The 15,917-nt window shown below is 38.3% G+C and overlaps 1 protein-coding gene across 2 annotated transcripts; it reads left to right on the plus strand.

The window, feature by feature from the left end:
- Nucleotides 1-796: 796 nt before the first annotated feature.
- ppp1r26 (protein phosphatase 1, regulatory subunit 26) lies at nucleotides 797-15,917 on the plus strand. Of its 2 annotated transcripts, none has more exons than XM_083565028.1 (4): nucleotides 797-952; nucleotides 2,469-5,814; nucleotides 14,007-14,103; nucleotides 15,576-15,917. In XM_083565028.1, the coding sequence occupies exons 2-4, from the start codon at nucleotides 2,531-2,533 to the stop codon at nucleotides 15,642-15,644; spliced, it is 3,450 nt and encodes a 1,149-aa protein (XP_083421154.1). In that variant the 5' UTR covers nucleotides 797-952; nucleotides 2,469-2,530; the 3' UTR covers nucleotides 15,645-15,917. The 2 variants fall into 2 exon arrangements, with proteins under 2 accessions (XP_083421154.1, XP_083421155.1); XM_083565029.1 differs by having other exon boundaries at nucleotides 807-1,995; nucleotides 2,197-5,814.

The raw sequence follows: 15,917 nt of genomic DNA on the forward strand, positions 1-15,917 counted from the left end.
ATGGTTTGGACATGTGCAGAGAAGGGACATGAATTATATTGGTAGAAAAATGCTGAAGATGGAGCCACCAGGTAGGAGGAAAAGAGGAAGGCCAAGGAGGAGGTTCATGGATGTGGTGAGGGAAGACATGCAGGTAGTTGGTGTAAAAGAGGCAGATATAGAGGACAGGGTGGTATGGAGACGGATGATCCGCTGTGGCGACCCCTAACGGGAGCAGCCGAAAGAAGAAGAAGAATCATAGAGAACATATCGATTGTTTAAACTGAGAAAATGTACCATTTATCTGAAAATATAATGAAATAGTACAGGGCAACAAAAGACCTTTTGCAACAAATTAGGTAAATTGAAAAAAGATCTGTAAAATGACTGGATGTGCAAAGTGTACCGTAGAAAGGTAGAGTCTCTCAGGAGCAACGATGAGCAGAGGTTCACCAATCTGGAGAAAAAAAATCAAATCGTGGAACAATTTCAGAACAATGTTCCTCAACATCTGGAGACATTTCTGGGTTCTCCTGATATTCGGGCCCTCAATTGGCATTATTTTTGTAATGAAATCACTGCATGGGCTCACCTTCAGACATCATTCAGCTCCAGAAATCATCAAGAACGTTATTTTTCTGTTTTCTCTACACAATGATGCATGAAGGCAAAAAAAAATCCAGACTGTATTACAAATAAATGTTTTAAGATTTGCATTTCAAGTACAATTATATTTTAAGTAAAAATAATAATAAAAGTTTTCTCTTAGATTCTAAGGATGGTTCTAGAGTGTACTGTAGCTTTAAGTGAGCTCTCCATGGTAAGTAGGAAGCGCGGCTACTCGAGAACGTGCATTTTCTGCGCGCTCCAGTGCTGAGTGGAGACAGAAAAAAATATTTTATGTCACAATTCTGCAAGTTTCTTCAAAACTACAAGATCAGCACATGAACGCGAGCGTTCGATCGCTCACCAGGTAAACACCTAGACTTTGTTCAGTATGTCTTCTGGGGTATTCGGTGTCAGTTTTGGTAATGTTTACGATACAAAGGGGCTCCAGAAAATGAGCCGGCTTGCGGACCGAGAGGCCGCACCGAGCCTTCCGTCCCGAGGCTTCCGCCCCTCGCGGGGACGCAAATAAGTTGGAGTGTTCATTTCATGATTTAGTCGCTAATTACACATAGAACATACAATCCGGAGTCTGTAGTTTCTCTTTGGCTGGTGGATTTTCAAAAGCAGGGAAGCCGATCATGAACGTGGAGGTTTCAGTGCGAATAGGCAGCGGAACGGAATCTGGTTCCTCTGCGGTGTCTCTTAGCAGCGTTGAGCGGCAAACAGTGCACCCTGAGCCGCTAGCGACACGGCGACAGCGCGGTGCGAGATTCGGGCTCTAGAGCCTAGCGAATTGGGAACATTTAAACAAAGAATGCTTAGCGTTTATAGAATAATCGTGCTGTTAAACACGTGTGGGTGAAAGTCCACGTGTGTAAGAGTTATATTGTGGTGGGGAAAAATTGTTTTTGGAAACGAATTGAGCGTAATTCACGGTTTTTGGGCGCTTGGAGCCGAAGCTGCGTATGCTAAAGGCTCCCGAGAGCTGAACCCGAACACCATGTAGCCGTTATGGCGAAAACCTCGGGGGGCTTTCAGCAAGGAGTTTAATCTCCGGATTGATACAAAACAACTTTCTTTAGATCGGTTTGAAATGTGTTTTTCATGAATAGTCTGCGTTTTTCCTTCCCGCAAATAGTCGGGTTCATGTCATAAAAACATTTATAACTTACTAATGTGTGCTAAATTTAAAAACCGTTTGACTTTGTAGCTCAGGACGGAGTCACCTGCTCGATTCGCTACATATACACGGTACATCCCTCATGTCTAATGTAGCTCATCAGCTAGGACCTATTGGTTGTCTGACTGTTTTTTTTTTTTTTTTTCTTATGGAGGGATTTTTAACTCTAGATTTCGATAGAAACCCTTCTTGGTCATAACCTGACCGAAGAATCTTTTATTTAGAATGTATTTTATTTTATAATTTATTATAATTGAAGTAGTTTAGTATGTAAATTGTATTGTGTTTAGAGCCCAACCAGGGACAGGAGTTGAAAATTAGCATTTGCTATAAACTTTTTATGTAGCATTTCAGTGACAAGCTTGCTTTGACATTATGTATGTTGCATTGTCCCTGTCAAATAAATAAAATGAAATTAAATTAAATAGATTGACATTAGTTTGATTGACTAAAAGCCCAAGTGTGCTATTCTTTAAAACTAACTAACCAACTACACTTTGAAAGGTAGTACAGTATCTCCAGACGATTGTTACGGCTTGGTGACTTGTCAGTGGTTTAATGGTCCTAATCTGTTGCGTTTTGGATCACTGTCTTACAATTGAAATATATTTATGTTTAAAGATGTGTATATATATATATATACACGACTATGTTGAACGCAATAACACGTGAAAATCTATTTTTCTTTCTCTTTTTTCAGAATGTAATAAGGTCACAGGTAGAGGATCCGAGCCCCACCTCCCCCCAACCTGTCATTCTATAATGTTTCTGAAAACGGTTCCTCCTGTGGTGGCAGTTCACTCAGAATGGAGGTCCGGTAAGAGCTTGAGCCTGCCTCTTTGCTTCAATGATAGCGCTTCAGACAGTGACTTTGTATCTTCAAGCGGAACCCCCATCCCGCACAAAGTCCAGATGATCATTGACAGCCTCTGCAGCACACAGTCCTCAGATATGAACAATGAGATCAACTCTAGTGCCCAGTCTGCCCTCAACCTGCCCAAGTCGGCATGTGGTGGCCACAATTCTTGTCACATGGACACTCTGGCGAGGTCTCGCCGAGCAGTAACGGACAGCAGTAAGCTTCACGCGTCTAGCTCTGATGCCACCGAAGGTTCAGACAGCGATGATTCAGTAGATCGGGGGATTGAGGAGGCCATTCAGGAGTACCTGAAAGAGAAAGTGGACCACAAGCTTAAGAGGGAGCCAGTAGAGAACCCGGTTCAAGCACCTAAAGTCCAGCCGGGTGGTAACTGTATGGCAGATGCACCAAAACAGCTCATGCATTCCACCAAAGTGCTAATCAATAGCACTGATAGCCTGAAAAGTTCAAAAGGAATCCAGCCATTGGTAGCCTTAAAAAGAAAGAAAAAATCAATAAAAGAGAACCGATTTGGGAAACCGGTTGTTGCTAAGGCCTTGCCTACAAAAGCACCACCTTGCTCTGGAACAACTTCCTGTTTGCCCCAAGTAGATTGTACACCAACTTCACTCAAAATAAAAGTGAATGAAGAAGATTTAATGGACTCGAGCAGCGATGATGGCATCGAAGAGGCCATACAGAAGTTTCAGCAGGAAGAGAAGGAGCGTCATGAAGGCTTTCAGCTGAAGGAAATGCTGGACTCCAGTAGTGATGATGGCATCGAGGAGGCCATCCGAAACTACCAACAGGAGATGCAGAAGGAAAAAGATAACAAAATTCACCCGAACCAAACTTGTTTGGATGATCATATCCATGTTAAGCCTATTAAAAAAATAAATAAGAAGAAGAACAGAAAGAAAAATGCAGTGGACCCTAAAGAAATGAAGTGTGCTTCACCAAAACCTGTAGGTCTTTCTCTCAGCATGTTGCCTACATGTTGCCTGCGGGCCAGTGGAGATTCACTGTGTCCCACTAAAGATGAAGAGCAACAGGATGGGCGGCAAATTCATTCCACATTCACTGTGAATACCACAGCTGAGCTGATGTGTGCCGAGGCCATCTTGGACATCTCCAAGACTGTCATGCCTGCAGCATTTGAACCCGCTTTGGACCTGGCCAGTACCCCTACAACAGAGACTCCATTTTTCTTTCCCACTGGTGTTTCATTGCAGAAGTGCGAAAAGAGCGACGAGAGCTCTGTAGACAGTGAGGATGGAATTGAGCAAGAGATTCGTAAATTTCTGGAACTTAAAGCGAAGCTTCATGAGCAGGCATCCACAACTGACTACTCTGGATTACCCACAGTCACTAAAACCCCACAGCACATTAAAGTTGAAGAGGATCAGAACAAATCACTGAGACTATCCTTCTCACGGAAAAGGAAATGGAAAGAAGAGGATAGCAAGAGTTGTAAACAAGGACTTGCTGGTACATTGAAAGAGGAGCCTCAACCCATGTCCCTAACCCAGAGTGATTTTTCTTCTGTCACATGGCGCACCTGTAGCCCAAATACGATAAAGAACAGCCACCCTACACAGGGCTCTCCCCATCATAGCATTAAAGAAGGATCTACATCCATGAACAGAGTTTCCAGCTGTGGAACCAGCCCCCCAAAGTCTATTATTGCCTCTGAGAGGAATTATAGCAGTGACAAGAGCAGCTCATTGGACAGTGATGAGGATCTTGATGCAGCAATAAAAGATTTGCTTAAGACGAAAAAAATTGTGAAAAAGAAAGTCAGGGACATGAAACTCAAGGCACGTAAGAGCTCTAAACCTGTGCAACTACAAAGTACTGACACCTTAAAAAAACACAAATCTGTCAAGGATCAAAAATTGGTTCTTGCTGCTAAACCTATTAAACCAAATACTATAAAAAGCATCAAGGGGTTGATTAGCATACCCATACAGGACAAATGTGCTAATCCTAAAGCTTTGAAGTCACAGAACAGCAAGAAATGTAATGTCGCCACAAAAGAGGACCAGGGTTCTCTGGCAGTGCATTGCCTCCAGTCTTCACATGTTGAAGAGGACAGCAGCTCAGTGGACAGTGATGACAGCATTGAGCAAGAGATCCGTAGGTTCTTGGCTGAGAAAGCAAAAGGGTCTTTTACTCCAGAGACGATGCTGAAGCAAGAAAATGCTGGAGGTGCAGCAGAAGCTTCTTGCAGTACATCTGGAAAGATAGATAGTAAAGTAGGAGTAAAAATGGAGGAGCTTCAGACAAAGACTTCTGATCTCACAAGGGCTCCATTGAGCTCCAACCCAAAACAGGAAGAGCAAACAGGCACTGCCATGAGCATTAAGAGTCCACCTTCATCATTTGACAGCTGTTGCAGCTCGGAAGAAGGTAGGACGGGTGATCAGTTGCACGAAAGGACTTTGCATGAGTGCAGGAATATCAGCTTAGTCAAGGATCAGGCTGAAAAGGTAACCGGAAAGTTCACAGAAAGAACTGATTGTGAAACATTTATCAATTTAACTGGCCCACAGGAGTCCAAAGTTGAAGCGCAACACCAGAACCTGTTTCTGATGAAGCATGATAACTGCAGCATAAGTACCGCTAGGGACAAATCAACTGACCTTTCAAGCAGCTTGCAGAACAGGGGTAGAATTCCTCTTATAGAGGTTATCAGCACTGTGTGTCCTTCTCCCCCTCCACTAGGGAAACAGGTCCTTAGTTCCTCTTCAGAGACTCTCGTGGTTGCCAAGGAAGAACGGAAGGAAAGTTCTTCTGAGAGCAGGCTGGACTCGTTTGACCTTTGCAGTTGGGAAAGGAAAGGACAATGGGACCAACCACATAATCTGACCTCTAACACCCGACACACATCCTCGAAGCCTGCACACCTCTCTCGGCACCTGCCTTCTTACCCCTCTCACATTTCCTGTGTCCCCTTGCCCCTTGCACTATCCCAGCCACGTTCTGGTCACAGCTTGCGCAGAGATCAGTCTTCAGTTGTAGCTCTGCCATCTCACAAATCCAATCATCTGCAGCTTAAAAATGCACAAAAAGATACTAAAAAAACGAGTGAAGTGAAGGAGGAGGAACAGCAGGAGAGGTGCATAGATGAGACAGATGTAGAGTCAGGTGAAGAGAGGACAGATAAGAGACAGCAGCAGTGCAGCCAGTGAGTACAGGCTCTCAATCTCTTTCATTCATTTCTGTCTGACTGAAAATACAACGAGCCAACATAGACCCTATGCATGTCTTTCCACCCGCAGCACTCCTTATGCCCTTCAATTCTCTTTATAGAATTGAAAAATCACTATATTTTAGCACATTTTTGGTGGTGATTCATTATTTATTTACATTTATGTGCTTCTCTTTTAAAAAAAAAAAAAAAAAAAGAATTGTGCCCCTGAGCTGAGGAGACGTTTATAAATATAAGTGAATCCTGTAACGTAGTTAAAATGTCTTCATAGATTGCTAGTAGTTGTTTATGACTGCCGACAGTAATCTAGTGGCAGATTGTGGCAGAACTCATGGCAGAACAATGACTGCCATTAATTGAGGATCCTCCCTCAGGCAACCGGTTAAAGCAACAAATGCCACCTGTCCAGTATGCTTAACATTGTCATGGGTAAATTGATTGGTGACCTGAACACGAAGCCTTCCAGGTGTTTTGTTTTGTTTTTTCTCATTGCTGTGAGACACGGACCTTATTAATGACGTACCACCTTCCCATAAAGACCTCAGCTTGTTCTGAAAACCAAATCCATATATTATAAAGTTATCTAGAAATATATTTGCTAATTATTATTCTTGGTAAAAAATGTCAGTTTCACCAACTTTGTTTAACCTCCTAAACAATGAAGATTTAGAAGGTTAGTTTGGAATTAAAGCTTTGGGTCCATGTTGGCTCTGTACAGGGAAGAATTCCCAGCAGCACTCCATGGTTGCACCCTCTCTGTAATTTGTATTAGGATGAGTCACATCATGCAGTAGTAATACTCCCAATTGTTCTTTTATTTGCACCTTTGAAATTCCATTTCATTCATAATATTCCATAATGTTTTGTGTGCTTTATTTCAACCCTCTCATATCCTGTTTTTTTTTTTTTTTTACGGTTTTCTTTTTTTTTATACAGCAAACAATGGCATTGGTATTGTCATCCATAAAATATCAAAACCAATAGTGATCTTTTTTTTTTTTTTTTGTCTTACTATAAACTGATTTTTTTTTTAACACAGAATAAAGAGCAGTCCTTCTTGAAGACTTTATGGTTACAGTGGTAGAATAATAACAAAAAAAGTTGAATGTACTTCCTTTAACACACATTTGCTTGAACATGAATTGAAAGTGGTAGTGATTCTGGAAGCAATCTTCAAACACAAAATGAAATACTACAAAGTCTGTGTGTGCAGGGCTGAGGTTTATCTCATTTAGATTCATTACCATCTCTCCTTAATCCCTGTACAATGCTTCAGTTTCCCTGACCTTCAGCTGGAGAACACCCAGGTCTGCAAACGCTGACTTTTTGCAGGTCTGGCATCCACTTGATTCATCAAAAATGAGAATGATTAGCTGTTTGAGTTAAATCAGGATGTAATAAGCATACATTTGTTCAGTAAAACTATCAGATTCAAATTTTAGTCTTTTATTGTGTAAGCCCCCCTTTGCACTGCACATTTGTGTGCTGCTATAGCAAATATTATTTCTTGTGGTATTTATTAAGCCTTTAATGATCTCTCTAAGAACCAATGCAGCAGATGCAGAGAAAGTCAAAAGGATTACTACCTCAGCACTTGTACACTTAATCAGAATAGTTCGATAAGTAGACTTGTGTGGTCAACACTTTTTTTTTTACTTTTTACATTGACATACCATCCATCAGAAAAGACCAGGGTAAAGGTTTAACTTGTATTCCTTCTCTATAAATGCAATTTAAAATCAGACAGTGTCTCTTTATAGCACATGGGGGTGCCATGAGTTTTGCACAAGGTTCTTAATGGAAACTGGGTTACTATCACAGTGGCACAAACACGTGCTTTTTTTTTTTTTTTTTCCCCTGTTTATATTGTAGCCTGAGCTGTATGCTGTCATGATTCATTCATGCACATTAATACATTTACATGCCTGTTAATACATTTACACAATTGTAGCTATTTTTGTACTGCCTACAGGCTGTGCAGTCTCCTGATTGTTAATATTCATATATCTCTAATAAAACATTCACATGAATCACTCCAAACCAGTTATAACAGACATTTAATTCACTTTGCTTGTCATCTGGACTTACCCAAGCACACCACCTACTAGTACATAACCGTATTTCTAGTTCAGCTTAGGGTTTCCATATTTAGAAAATGTTTAATACATTTCTGTGCTTTTCAAGAAACCAGTTTGACATGAATTAAGCCTTAGTAATTTTATGAAAAGTAATACCCTGTAATATATTTCCTTAAAATCTGCTGAGCGAAGTGTACATTAAGTACTTATGAGCAGTTATAAACTCTACTCTGTAGTGTGAGGAGTAAGTAGGAGTGTTTGGGCCCAGACCATTCCCATGATTTTAAACTTCTGTTTTTATGTTAGGTGTTTTGGTTGCTTTCATGGATAGCATGATGGTATAGTGGGTTGCATTGCTGCCTTATATCTCAAGGGTCCCTGGTTGGATCCTTAGCTCATGTTACTATCTGATCTCCCCATGTCATTGTGTGTTTTCTCCACGTTATCATGTTCCCTTCCACTATTTACAAAACAGTTTGGTAGATTAATTGTCTATGCTAAATTGCCTCGAAGTGTGAATGTGTGTGCTCAACGGACTAAGATCCCATTCTGGGTTTATTCCTGCTCATTCTCTGTGTTCTTTAGATAGGCTCTGAATGCATGTTCCTGACCTGAATGACTGAAAAGTCTTTAATGAACAAATTTCTTTCACACTAAATATGTATAACTATTTTCATAACATTTATAATATTTGGTCACGTGTTAACAATTATTTCAGAGGAGCTCACAGGAGAGTAATGGATATGTGTCTGTGTAACCTTCTTTTTGTACTTTTTTTTTTTTTTTTTATTATTGTTGTATTTCAGATTGTGTATATCTAAGCTAACCTGGTTGAAGTCATAAAAATGTTTTACTGGCATGCAAAATGCGGAGAGAGCATCATTTTTCTCTAGCTCACATGCTTCTGCTGTTTACTAATTTACTTGTGTTGGCTCCTGCTTACGTGTTTGTTTCTGATCTCTGCCTTTGTTCTTTTAGTTAATGGCCCCATGTATACTATGTAAATATACATTTTATGTGATTAGATGATGTTACTATTTGACCATGTAAAAAACAAAGAAAAGGTAAATGCACAAAGCAGGCATTGTAATTATAATGTGGTCATTTGGTGTACACTGTCATCTGATTTCAGGTAGGTGTAAATGCAGTCTGTACAATGTGATCCTTTAAGACTGCCCTTAAGTGGAAATATAAACTGACAGGATATGTCATGAAATATACTAAATATAGCAAAGGATCCAGAAAGGATGATACTAGACTCTACTATTCCAATTTATGCAACCGTGCCAGTGTCAACGATGACATTTTCCTCAATTGTGGGAAAAATAAGAATAGGCTGTTCACTAAAATGATCTCTGGGGCACCGATTTCTGCTTCTTTATTGTGTGGGTGAAATGAGGCTACAATGTGTACAGAGTGGATCAGAAGACTGTACATCAATATAGAGACGATACGGATATGATAACGCAAGGTGTAAAATGGGACTGTGTTTTTTCCTTTTTGTGTGTCAACTGATTTTACAATGTAAGAAAAATGTTATTTATTTTTGTTTTGTAGATTTGAAGGAAAAATCTGGGCTGTGCCATCTTTCACTGTTTTTTGCATAAAATAAGCTTTTTTTTTTTTCTTTTTGTCCAGCATTTTCATTCATAGGCCAGATACACCAAGTGTCTTAAAAATGTAATAAAAAAGTGATGCTTAAACATCTGCCTGTAGATCGGTGTGGAGGGTTGCATTATTAATATTGTCATTTCTTCAAACCTACTGGCATCGTGATATCATGAGATCACATTAACAGTACATTAAAGCACAGGCTCTACATACAGTACATTTCAACCAAGTGTCCTTCATCGGCTTTGCAGACAAGGTGCTTGTTTTGTTTTTTTTACACCAGGTGATGAATGAATCTTTAAAAAAAACAAGTTAGTTCATACAAAAATGCTAAGTAAAAATATTTTTTAATCAACATCAATATATACACTCTTTGCCTGCAAAACAGCATCAATTTGTCAAGGAACACTGGCACTCCTAGGTACAGTTCTTGAAGGAACTTGGCAGGTAGATTGTTACAAACAACTCAGATCTTTAGATACAGGAACCACCTACCTGCCCAGTTTCTTCAAAAACTGTGTGCAAGTGTATAAGCAGAAAGAATATTTGATGCTGTTTTATAGGCAAAATATTGATTTGATTTGGATTTTTTCTTCTGTTTATGTACTTTTCATTTTGTTAATTGAGAAACAACGTTTACACAGTATTGTGTGTGTGTGTGTGTGTGTGTGTGTGTGTGTGTGTGTGTGTGTATATATATATATATATATATACAGTGGGTACGGAAAGTATTCAGACCCCCTTAAATTTTTCACTCTTTTTTATTTTGCAGCCACTTGCTAAAATCATTTAAGTTCATTTCTTTTCCTCATTAATGTACACAAAGCACCCTATATTGACAGAAAAACACAGAATTGTTGACACTGTTGCAGATTTATTAAAAAAGAAAAACTAAAATATCACATGGTCCTAAGTATTCAGACCCTTTGCTCAGTATTTAGTAGAAGCACCCTTTTGATCTAATACAGCCAGGAGTCTTTTTGGGAAGGCTGCCACAAGTTTTTCACACCTGGATTCAGGGATCCTCTGCCATTCCTCCTTGCAGATCCTCTCCATTTCTGTCAAGTTGGACGGTAAACGTTGGTGGACAGCTATTTTTAGGTCTCTCCAGAGATGCTCAATTGGGTTTAAGTCATTGCTCTGGCTGGGCCATTCAAGAACAGTCACGGAGTTGTTGTGAAGCCACTCCATCGTTATTTTAGCTGTGTGCTTAGGGTCATTGTCTTGTTGGAAGGTAAACCTTCAGCCCAGTCTGAGGTCCAAAGCACTCTGGAGAAGGTTTTCGTCCAGGATATCCCTGTGCTTGGCCGCATTCATCTTTCCCTTGATTGCAACCAGTCGTCCTGTCCCTGCAGCTGAAAAACACCCCCACAGCATGATGCTGCCACCACCATGCTTCATTGTTGAGACTGTACTGGACAGGTGATGAGCAGTGCCTGGTTTTCTCCACACATACCGCTTAGAATTAAGGCCAAAAAGTTCTATCTTGGTCTCATCAGACCAGAGAATCTTATTTCTCACCATCTTGGAGAACTCCATGCAGGTTTTCATGTGTCCTGCACTGAGGAGAGGCTTCCGTCGGGCCACTCTGCTATAAAGCCCCACTGGTGAAGGGCTGCAGTGATGGTTGACTTTCTACAACTTTCTCCCATCTCCCGACTGCATCTCTGGAGCTCAGCCACAGTGATCTTTGGGTTTTACTTTACCTCTCTCACCAAGGCTCTTCTCCCCCGATAGCTCAGTTTGGCCGGTCGGCCAGCTCTAGGAAGGGTTCTGGTCGTCCCAAACGTCTTCCATTTGAGGATTATGGAGGCCACTGTGCTCTTAGGAACCTTAAGTGCAGCAAAAAAATTTTTGGAACCTTGGCCAGATCTGTGCCTTGCCACAATTCTGTCTCTGAGCTCTTCAGGCAGTTCCTTTGACCTTAATGATTCTCATTTGCTCTGACATGCATTGTGATCTGTAAGGTCTTATATAAACAGGTGTGTGGCTTTCCTAATCAAGTCCAATCAGTATAATCAAAAATTTCTGGACTCAAATGAAGGTGTAGAACCATCTCAAGGATGATCAGAAGAAATGGAGAGCACCTGAGTTAAATATATGAGTGTCACAGCAAAGGGTCTGAATACTGACCATGTGATATTTCAGTTTTTCTTTTTTAATAAATCTGCAAAAAGGTCAACAATTCTGTGTTTTTCTGTCAGTATGGGGTGCTATGTGTACATTCATGAGAAAAAGAAATGAACTTAAATGATTTTAGCAAATGGCTGCAATATAACAAAAAGTGAAAAATTTAACGGGGTCTGAATACTTTCCGTACCCACTGTATATATATATGTACACATACAGAGTACTGTGTAAACATTTATACAGTTTTATTTATATTATACACAATAGTAATATACATTTTCATGAGAAAATAATTTTAATTCTATTATTAATTACATTTAAAAATAACCAACAATTTGAAAATGCACATTTGACCATGCACAGTGTTTGATCAAATTATTCAGTTAAAGGACCTACATTTAATTTTTAAAGTAAGAAATTATCCTAAAGACACCTCATTTTATTCAATAATGAATGTCTCTTTATATATATATATATATATATATATATATATATATATATATATATATATATATATATATATATATATATATATATATAAAATAAAATAAAGGATTTTATCAGTGCATTATCATCTGCTGCTAATCTCTGATTCACATAGTCACCGGTGTGAAATCACTTTTTTCTAGCAATTCAATGTAAAAAAATATGAGAGGAATTAAAATAGAATTCATGAAGTTTCGTAAATTATTCTCATTTTTCTTTAATATCCATTTTTATCTGATAAAATTAGACAGCTAGCAAAGTACACATTATCGCTGCATAATGATAATGCAGGCCAATCTCAGTTAAACAGACAAAACTTTTGACCCCTAAATGATCATTTCTAAAAGCAGGTGATTCCTGAAATCCATGACACCTTTGTGTGCTTATTACACAAAAACCAAAACATTCATTTGACACAATCAGTTGAATATAAATATATTGTTTTCTAATATAATCTCTTTGCACACATTTTCTGATCAACATAAATCAGATTTCTTTTTGCCGATACTAAGCAAAAAATATTTTAAAAAATCAGTTTTCCCCAAAACTCCCTTACACCATGCGTTCATACTAGTGTAGAAGAATGTTGGGTGAACAATGTATGGTTGGAGAAGTGGGATGTATTGAAATGCATTTGTGGTCCAGGCGTATATAGTGTGGAGATGAGACTGGAGAGTTAGTTGCTCTGCAGACCAGCTACAGCTTTTGTTGATTGATAATAAAATCCATTATCTTCTGGAAGCAAAACCCTTGACTCTGAGTCGTTTCTACAACACTAGCATATGACAAGTCACCTATTACTTGCAGTTTTTTTACTTGGGCATGGAGCAAATGCTACTGTTGTCATTTTTTGGCATGTACGGTCCATCTATCCTTTTTGGTTCTGAGAAGAAACAGATGTATAGGTTTAGCACGTTTTGATAAGTATTGTTGTTGTTTTTTTTGTTTTTTTACTGTGTAGCAACTTCAAATGTAAAGATAATAGAATCCGAACTTTTCTGCTCCTTTTTTTTTTTTTTTTTTATGAAAAAGTGACTTTTTGTAGAAATTATATGAAAATATTTATTTGGATGTCCTCAGCTGAGTAGTTTTGCTTAAAAAACTATGCAGACTAAATGGATTAAACCCCTTAAATCTTAAAGCACCAACATGCTCACCTTTCTCTAAAGTATCAGCCTTTTGCCCATTTTACGATAGAGGTCAGACCTTTGAAGATCTGATAATGTCTGCAGCAATTCTTCGATTTCAGTTAGTGATCTGTGTAACCCCTTTAGTGTCTTAAACTGGACTGTAGTGTCTGGGTTGTGCCATAATTTTTCCACTTTACAATAATGGATTTGGCAGTGCTCCTAGGATGACTCGATCTTTGCTTATCTTTTTATAACCTTCTCCAGCTTCATCTTGAAGTTACCCAGGCAGCTTTTTTGGACCGTCTGACAGCAGGGCTAATCTGATCCTCTGTTTCAGGACCTCTCAGTAGGAACATACAATTGATCTGTGGGATAATTCCAGCTAATGAAAATAAAATTCCATTACATGAAAATACAATTTGTGTAAAGTTTACAAAAATCCCAGCAATTGCTTGTTGTACTTTCATTTATCATACATTTTTTTTAAATCCTGTCGTTTTGTCACTCATTAGTATGAATTTTGGTAGTCTACTGATGTGTATAGTGGCAAATCTCTTTTTTAGAGAGAATGTTCAGTGATGTGTTAGCAACATTTGTGTAGGTCTGATCCAGTCTGATGCGTTTGTGAACACTCTAGGATCTTACTTCAGATTTAAATTTGTGCTGTATTAATCACATTTTAAAGTTATTTACTCGTATTTACTACATATATATGTGTGTGTTGCTTCATCAGATTTCTGTCCACCTGTATCGATCCAGGTGTGCTTCTCAGTCCCTACATTGCCCTTAACACGGAGGAACGGAGCCAGAAATTCAGACACAATAAGAAGGTACAATGTTGTTTTTAGGACTAATATAGCTTATAGGGTAAATAAGTCTGCTTTTTGTAAACAAAAAAACAACAAAAGTTGCTCAAACACCTCTCCCAAATAAAAAGTTGGTTACTGTTTTACTTAAAATTAAAATAAAAACTTAGACTTAAGTAGTTTTGCACAGTCAGTAGTGTGGTTATTGCATAGGGTGAGTGCCACAATTAATGATTGCAATAAAGTGTAATATTCCTTCCATACAATAGTTCTATAAAAATGAAATATTAGGTTAGTACATTTTGGTTACAATATGGCAAAATGTTAATAATTTTTGCTTCATTGCAGGAAATCGATCCCCCAAGTTTATTTTATATAATTTCAGTAATTCTAAACTAAAGTGTCATTCATTGGCATTCTTGGTAAATATGAGCAAAGTCTTTATTGTTTACATTTTGATCATTTGTTAAAACAATCACAACAATACTGTCCTCTGATGGATATTAAACAATTACAAAAAAGAAAACACCTATGTGTGGCACTATTGTTGACACCTTTATAAATTCATATAAGTAAAATGTAATTGAAGTGTATATCTATTGATATTTTACATTTTTGTATACCTGTGTGACTAGGAACAGAAAATTGTTCAATCATGACTTCCTGCTTAATAGGGGTATAAGTAAAAGGAATACAGTATATAGGCCAAATTCCTTTTAGTCATTCATCACAATGGGTAAGACCAAGGAATATATCTATGTGACAAAAGGTTAAGATTTATGAAATGGGAATTTTTTTATAAGAAAGCATTTCTACCATCAGAGTGATGATTAAGAAGAAATGTGGTGTTTCTTTAGTATTTTCTGGCGTTTTTTTCTGTCAGAGTATCTGGGAATTTTGTTAGGATGCATAGCATCAAAGACTCTTTAAAGAATTATTAGATATTAAATAAACACTGGACTGCCTCTGGGAGACAGCTCAAAGTTGGCTATGGCTGGATCTTCCAGCAGGACAATGAACCAAAATATACATTAAACTTAACACAAAAATGGTTCTGTAAACCCAAAATCAAGGTTCTGCCATGGCCATTCAAGACCCTGTTGTGAAAACCATTAAAACACCTGTGGGGTGCACTGAATGGAGCATGTGGACCTTGAAATTGAAAGGATCAGGACCAATTTGAATTTGAATTCTGTATGAAGGAATGGTCTTAAATTCCTTGCCATGCATTTTAAAACCCAATCAGGCATTTTAGGAGAAGACTGTAATCTTGGCGAGGAATCACATATGTAGAAACAGAATCATTTTTTAGACTGTGTTGTGTATGATATCCATGCGAGCAGTGTACTATTATGAGTGTTTTTAAATTTTCTGAACAGCAGATCGAAAGATTAAACAGTAAACAAATGTGCCTTCTGTGCACATTTACCAAGGGTGCCAATATTAGTGGAGGGCAGTGCAATAAGTCTGCATGTGTTTGTGTTTGTATGTTACAGAGAGTGCTGAAATGTGCCAAGAGAAAGCTGCAGTTTGTGTTCAGCAGTGTAATGATGAAGAGCATATGATGCTACACACAGTGTGTTTAAAAGATAGCTGTGGAATGTTCTAACTCACTGTTTTATAGTAGTTGTACTGTTCAGTGTTTTCTATTGCTGTTTTGCAGTTTATGTTTCATTGGATTTCAAATTTACTTGGTTTTAACAAGATTTTGTTGTTTTTCCAATGGCCTCCAGACCATGAAAACCCATTTAGAAATTTCTTTAGAAACAATGTTCTACTACTTTTAAAATGTTAATGCACTTAATGTTTAGACAATAAATGGTGCTTGATTCAAATAA

This window comes from Silurus aristotelis (genome assembly GCF_946808225.1).
Source record: "Silurus aristotelis genome assembly, chromosome: 16".
Classification (NCBI taxonomy): domain Eukaryota; kingdom Metazoa; phylum Chordata; class Actinopteri; order Siluriformes; family Siluridae; genus Silurus; species Silurus aristotelis.

What these genes read in the sequence shown, in the direction of transcription:
- ppp1r26 (XM_083565028.1), top strand. Translation starts at nt 2,531, where the DNA reads ATGTTTCTGAAAACGGTTCCTCCTGTGGTGGCAGTTCACTCAGAATGG. An exon ending in AGACAGCAGCAGTGCAGCCA is followed by an intron (nt 5,815 to 14,006) that starts GTGAGTACAGGC and finishes TTGCTTCATCAG; the next exon opens with ATTTCTGTCCACCTGTATCG. An exon ending in AATTCAGACACAATAAGAAG is followed by an intron (nt 14,104 to 15,575) that starts GTACAATGTTGT and finishes TGTATGTTACAG; the next exon opens with AGAGTGCTGAAATGTGCCAA.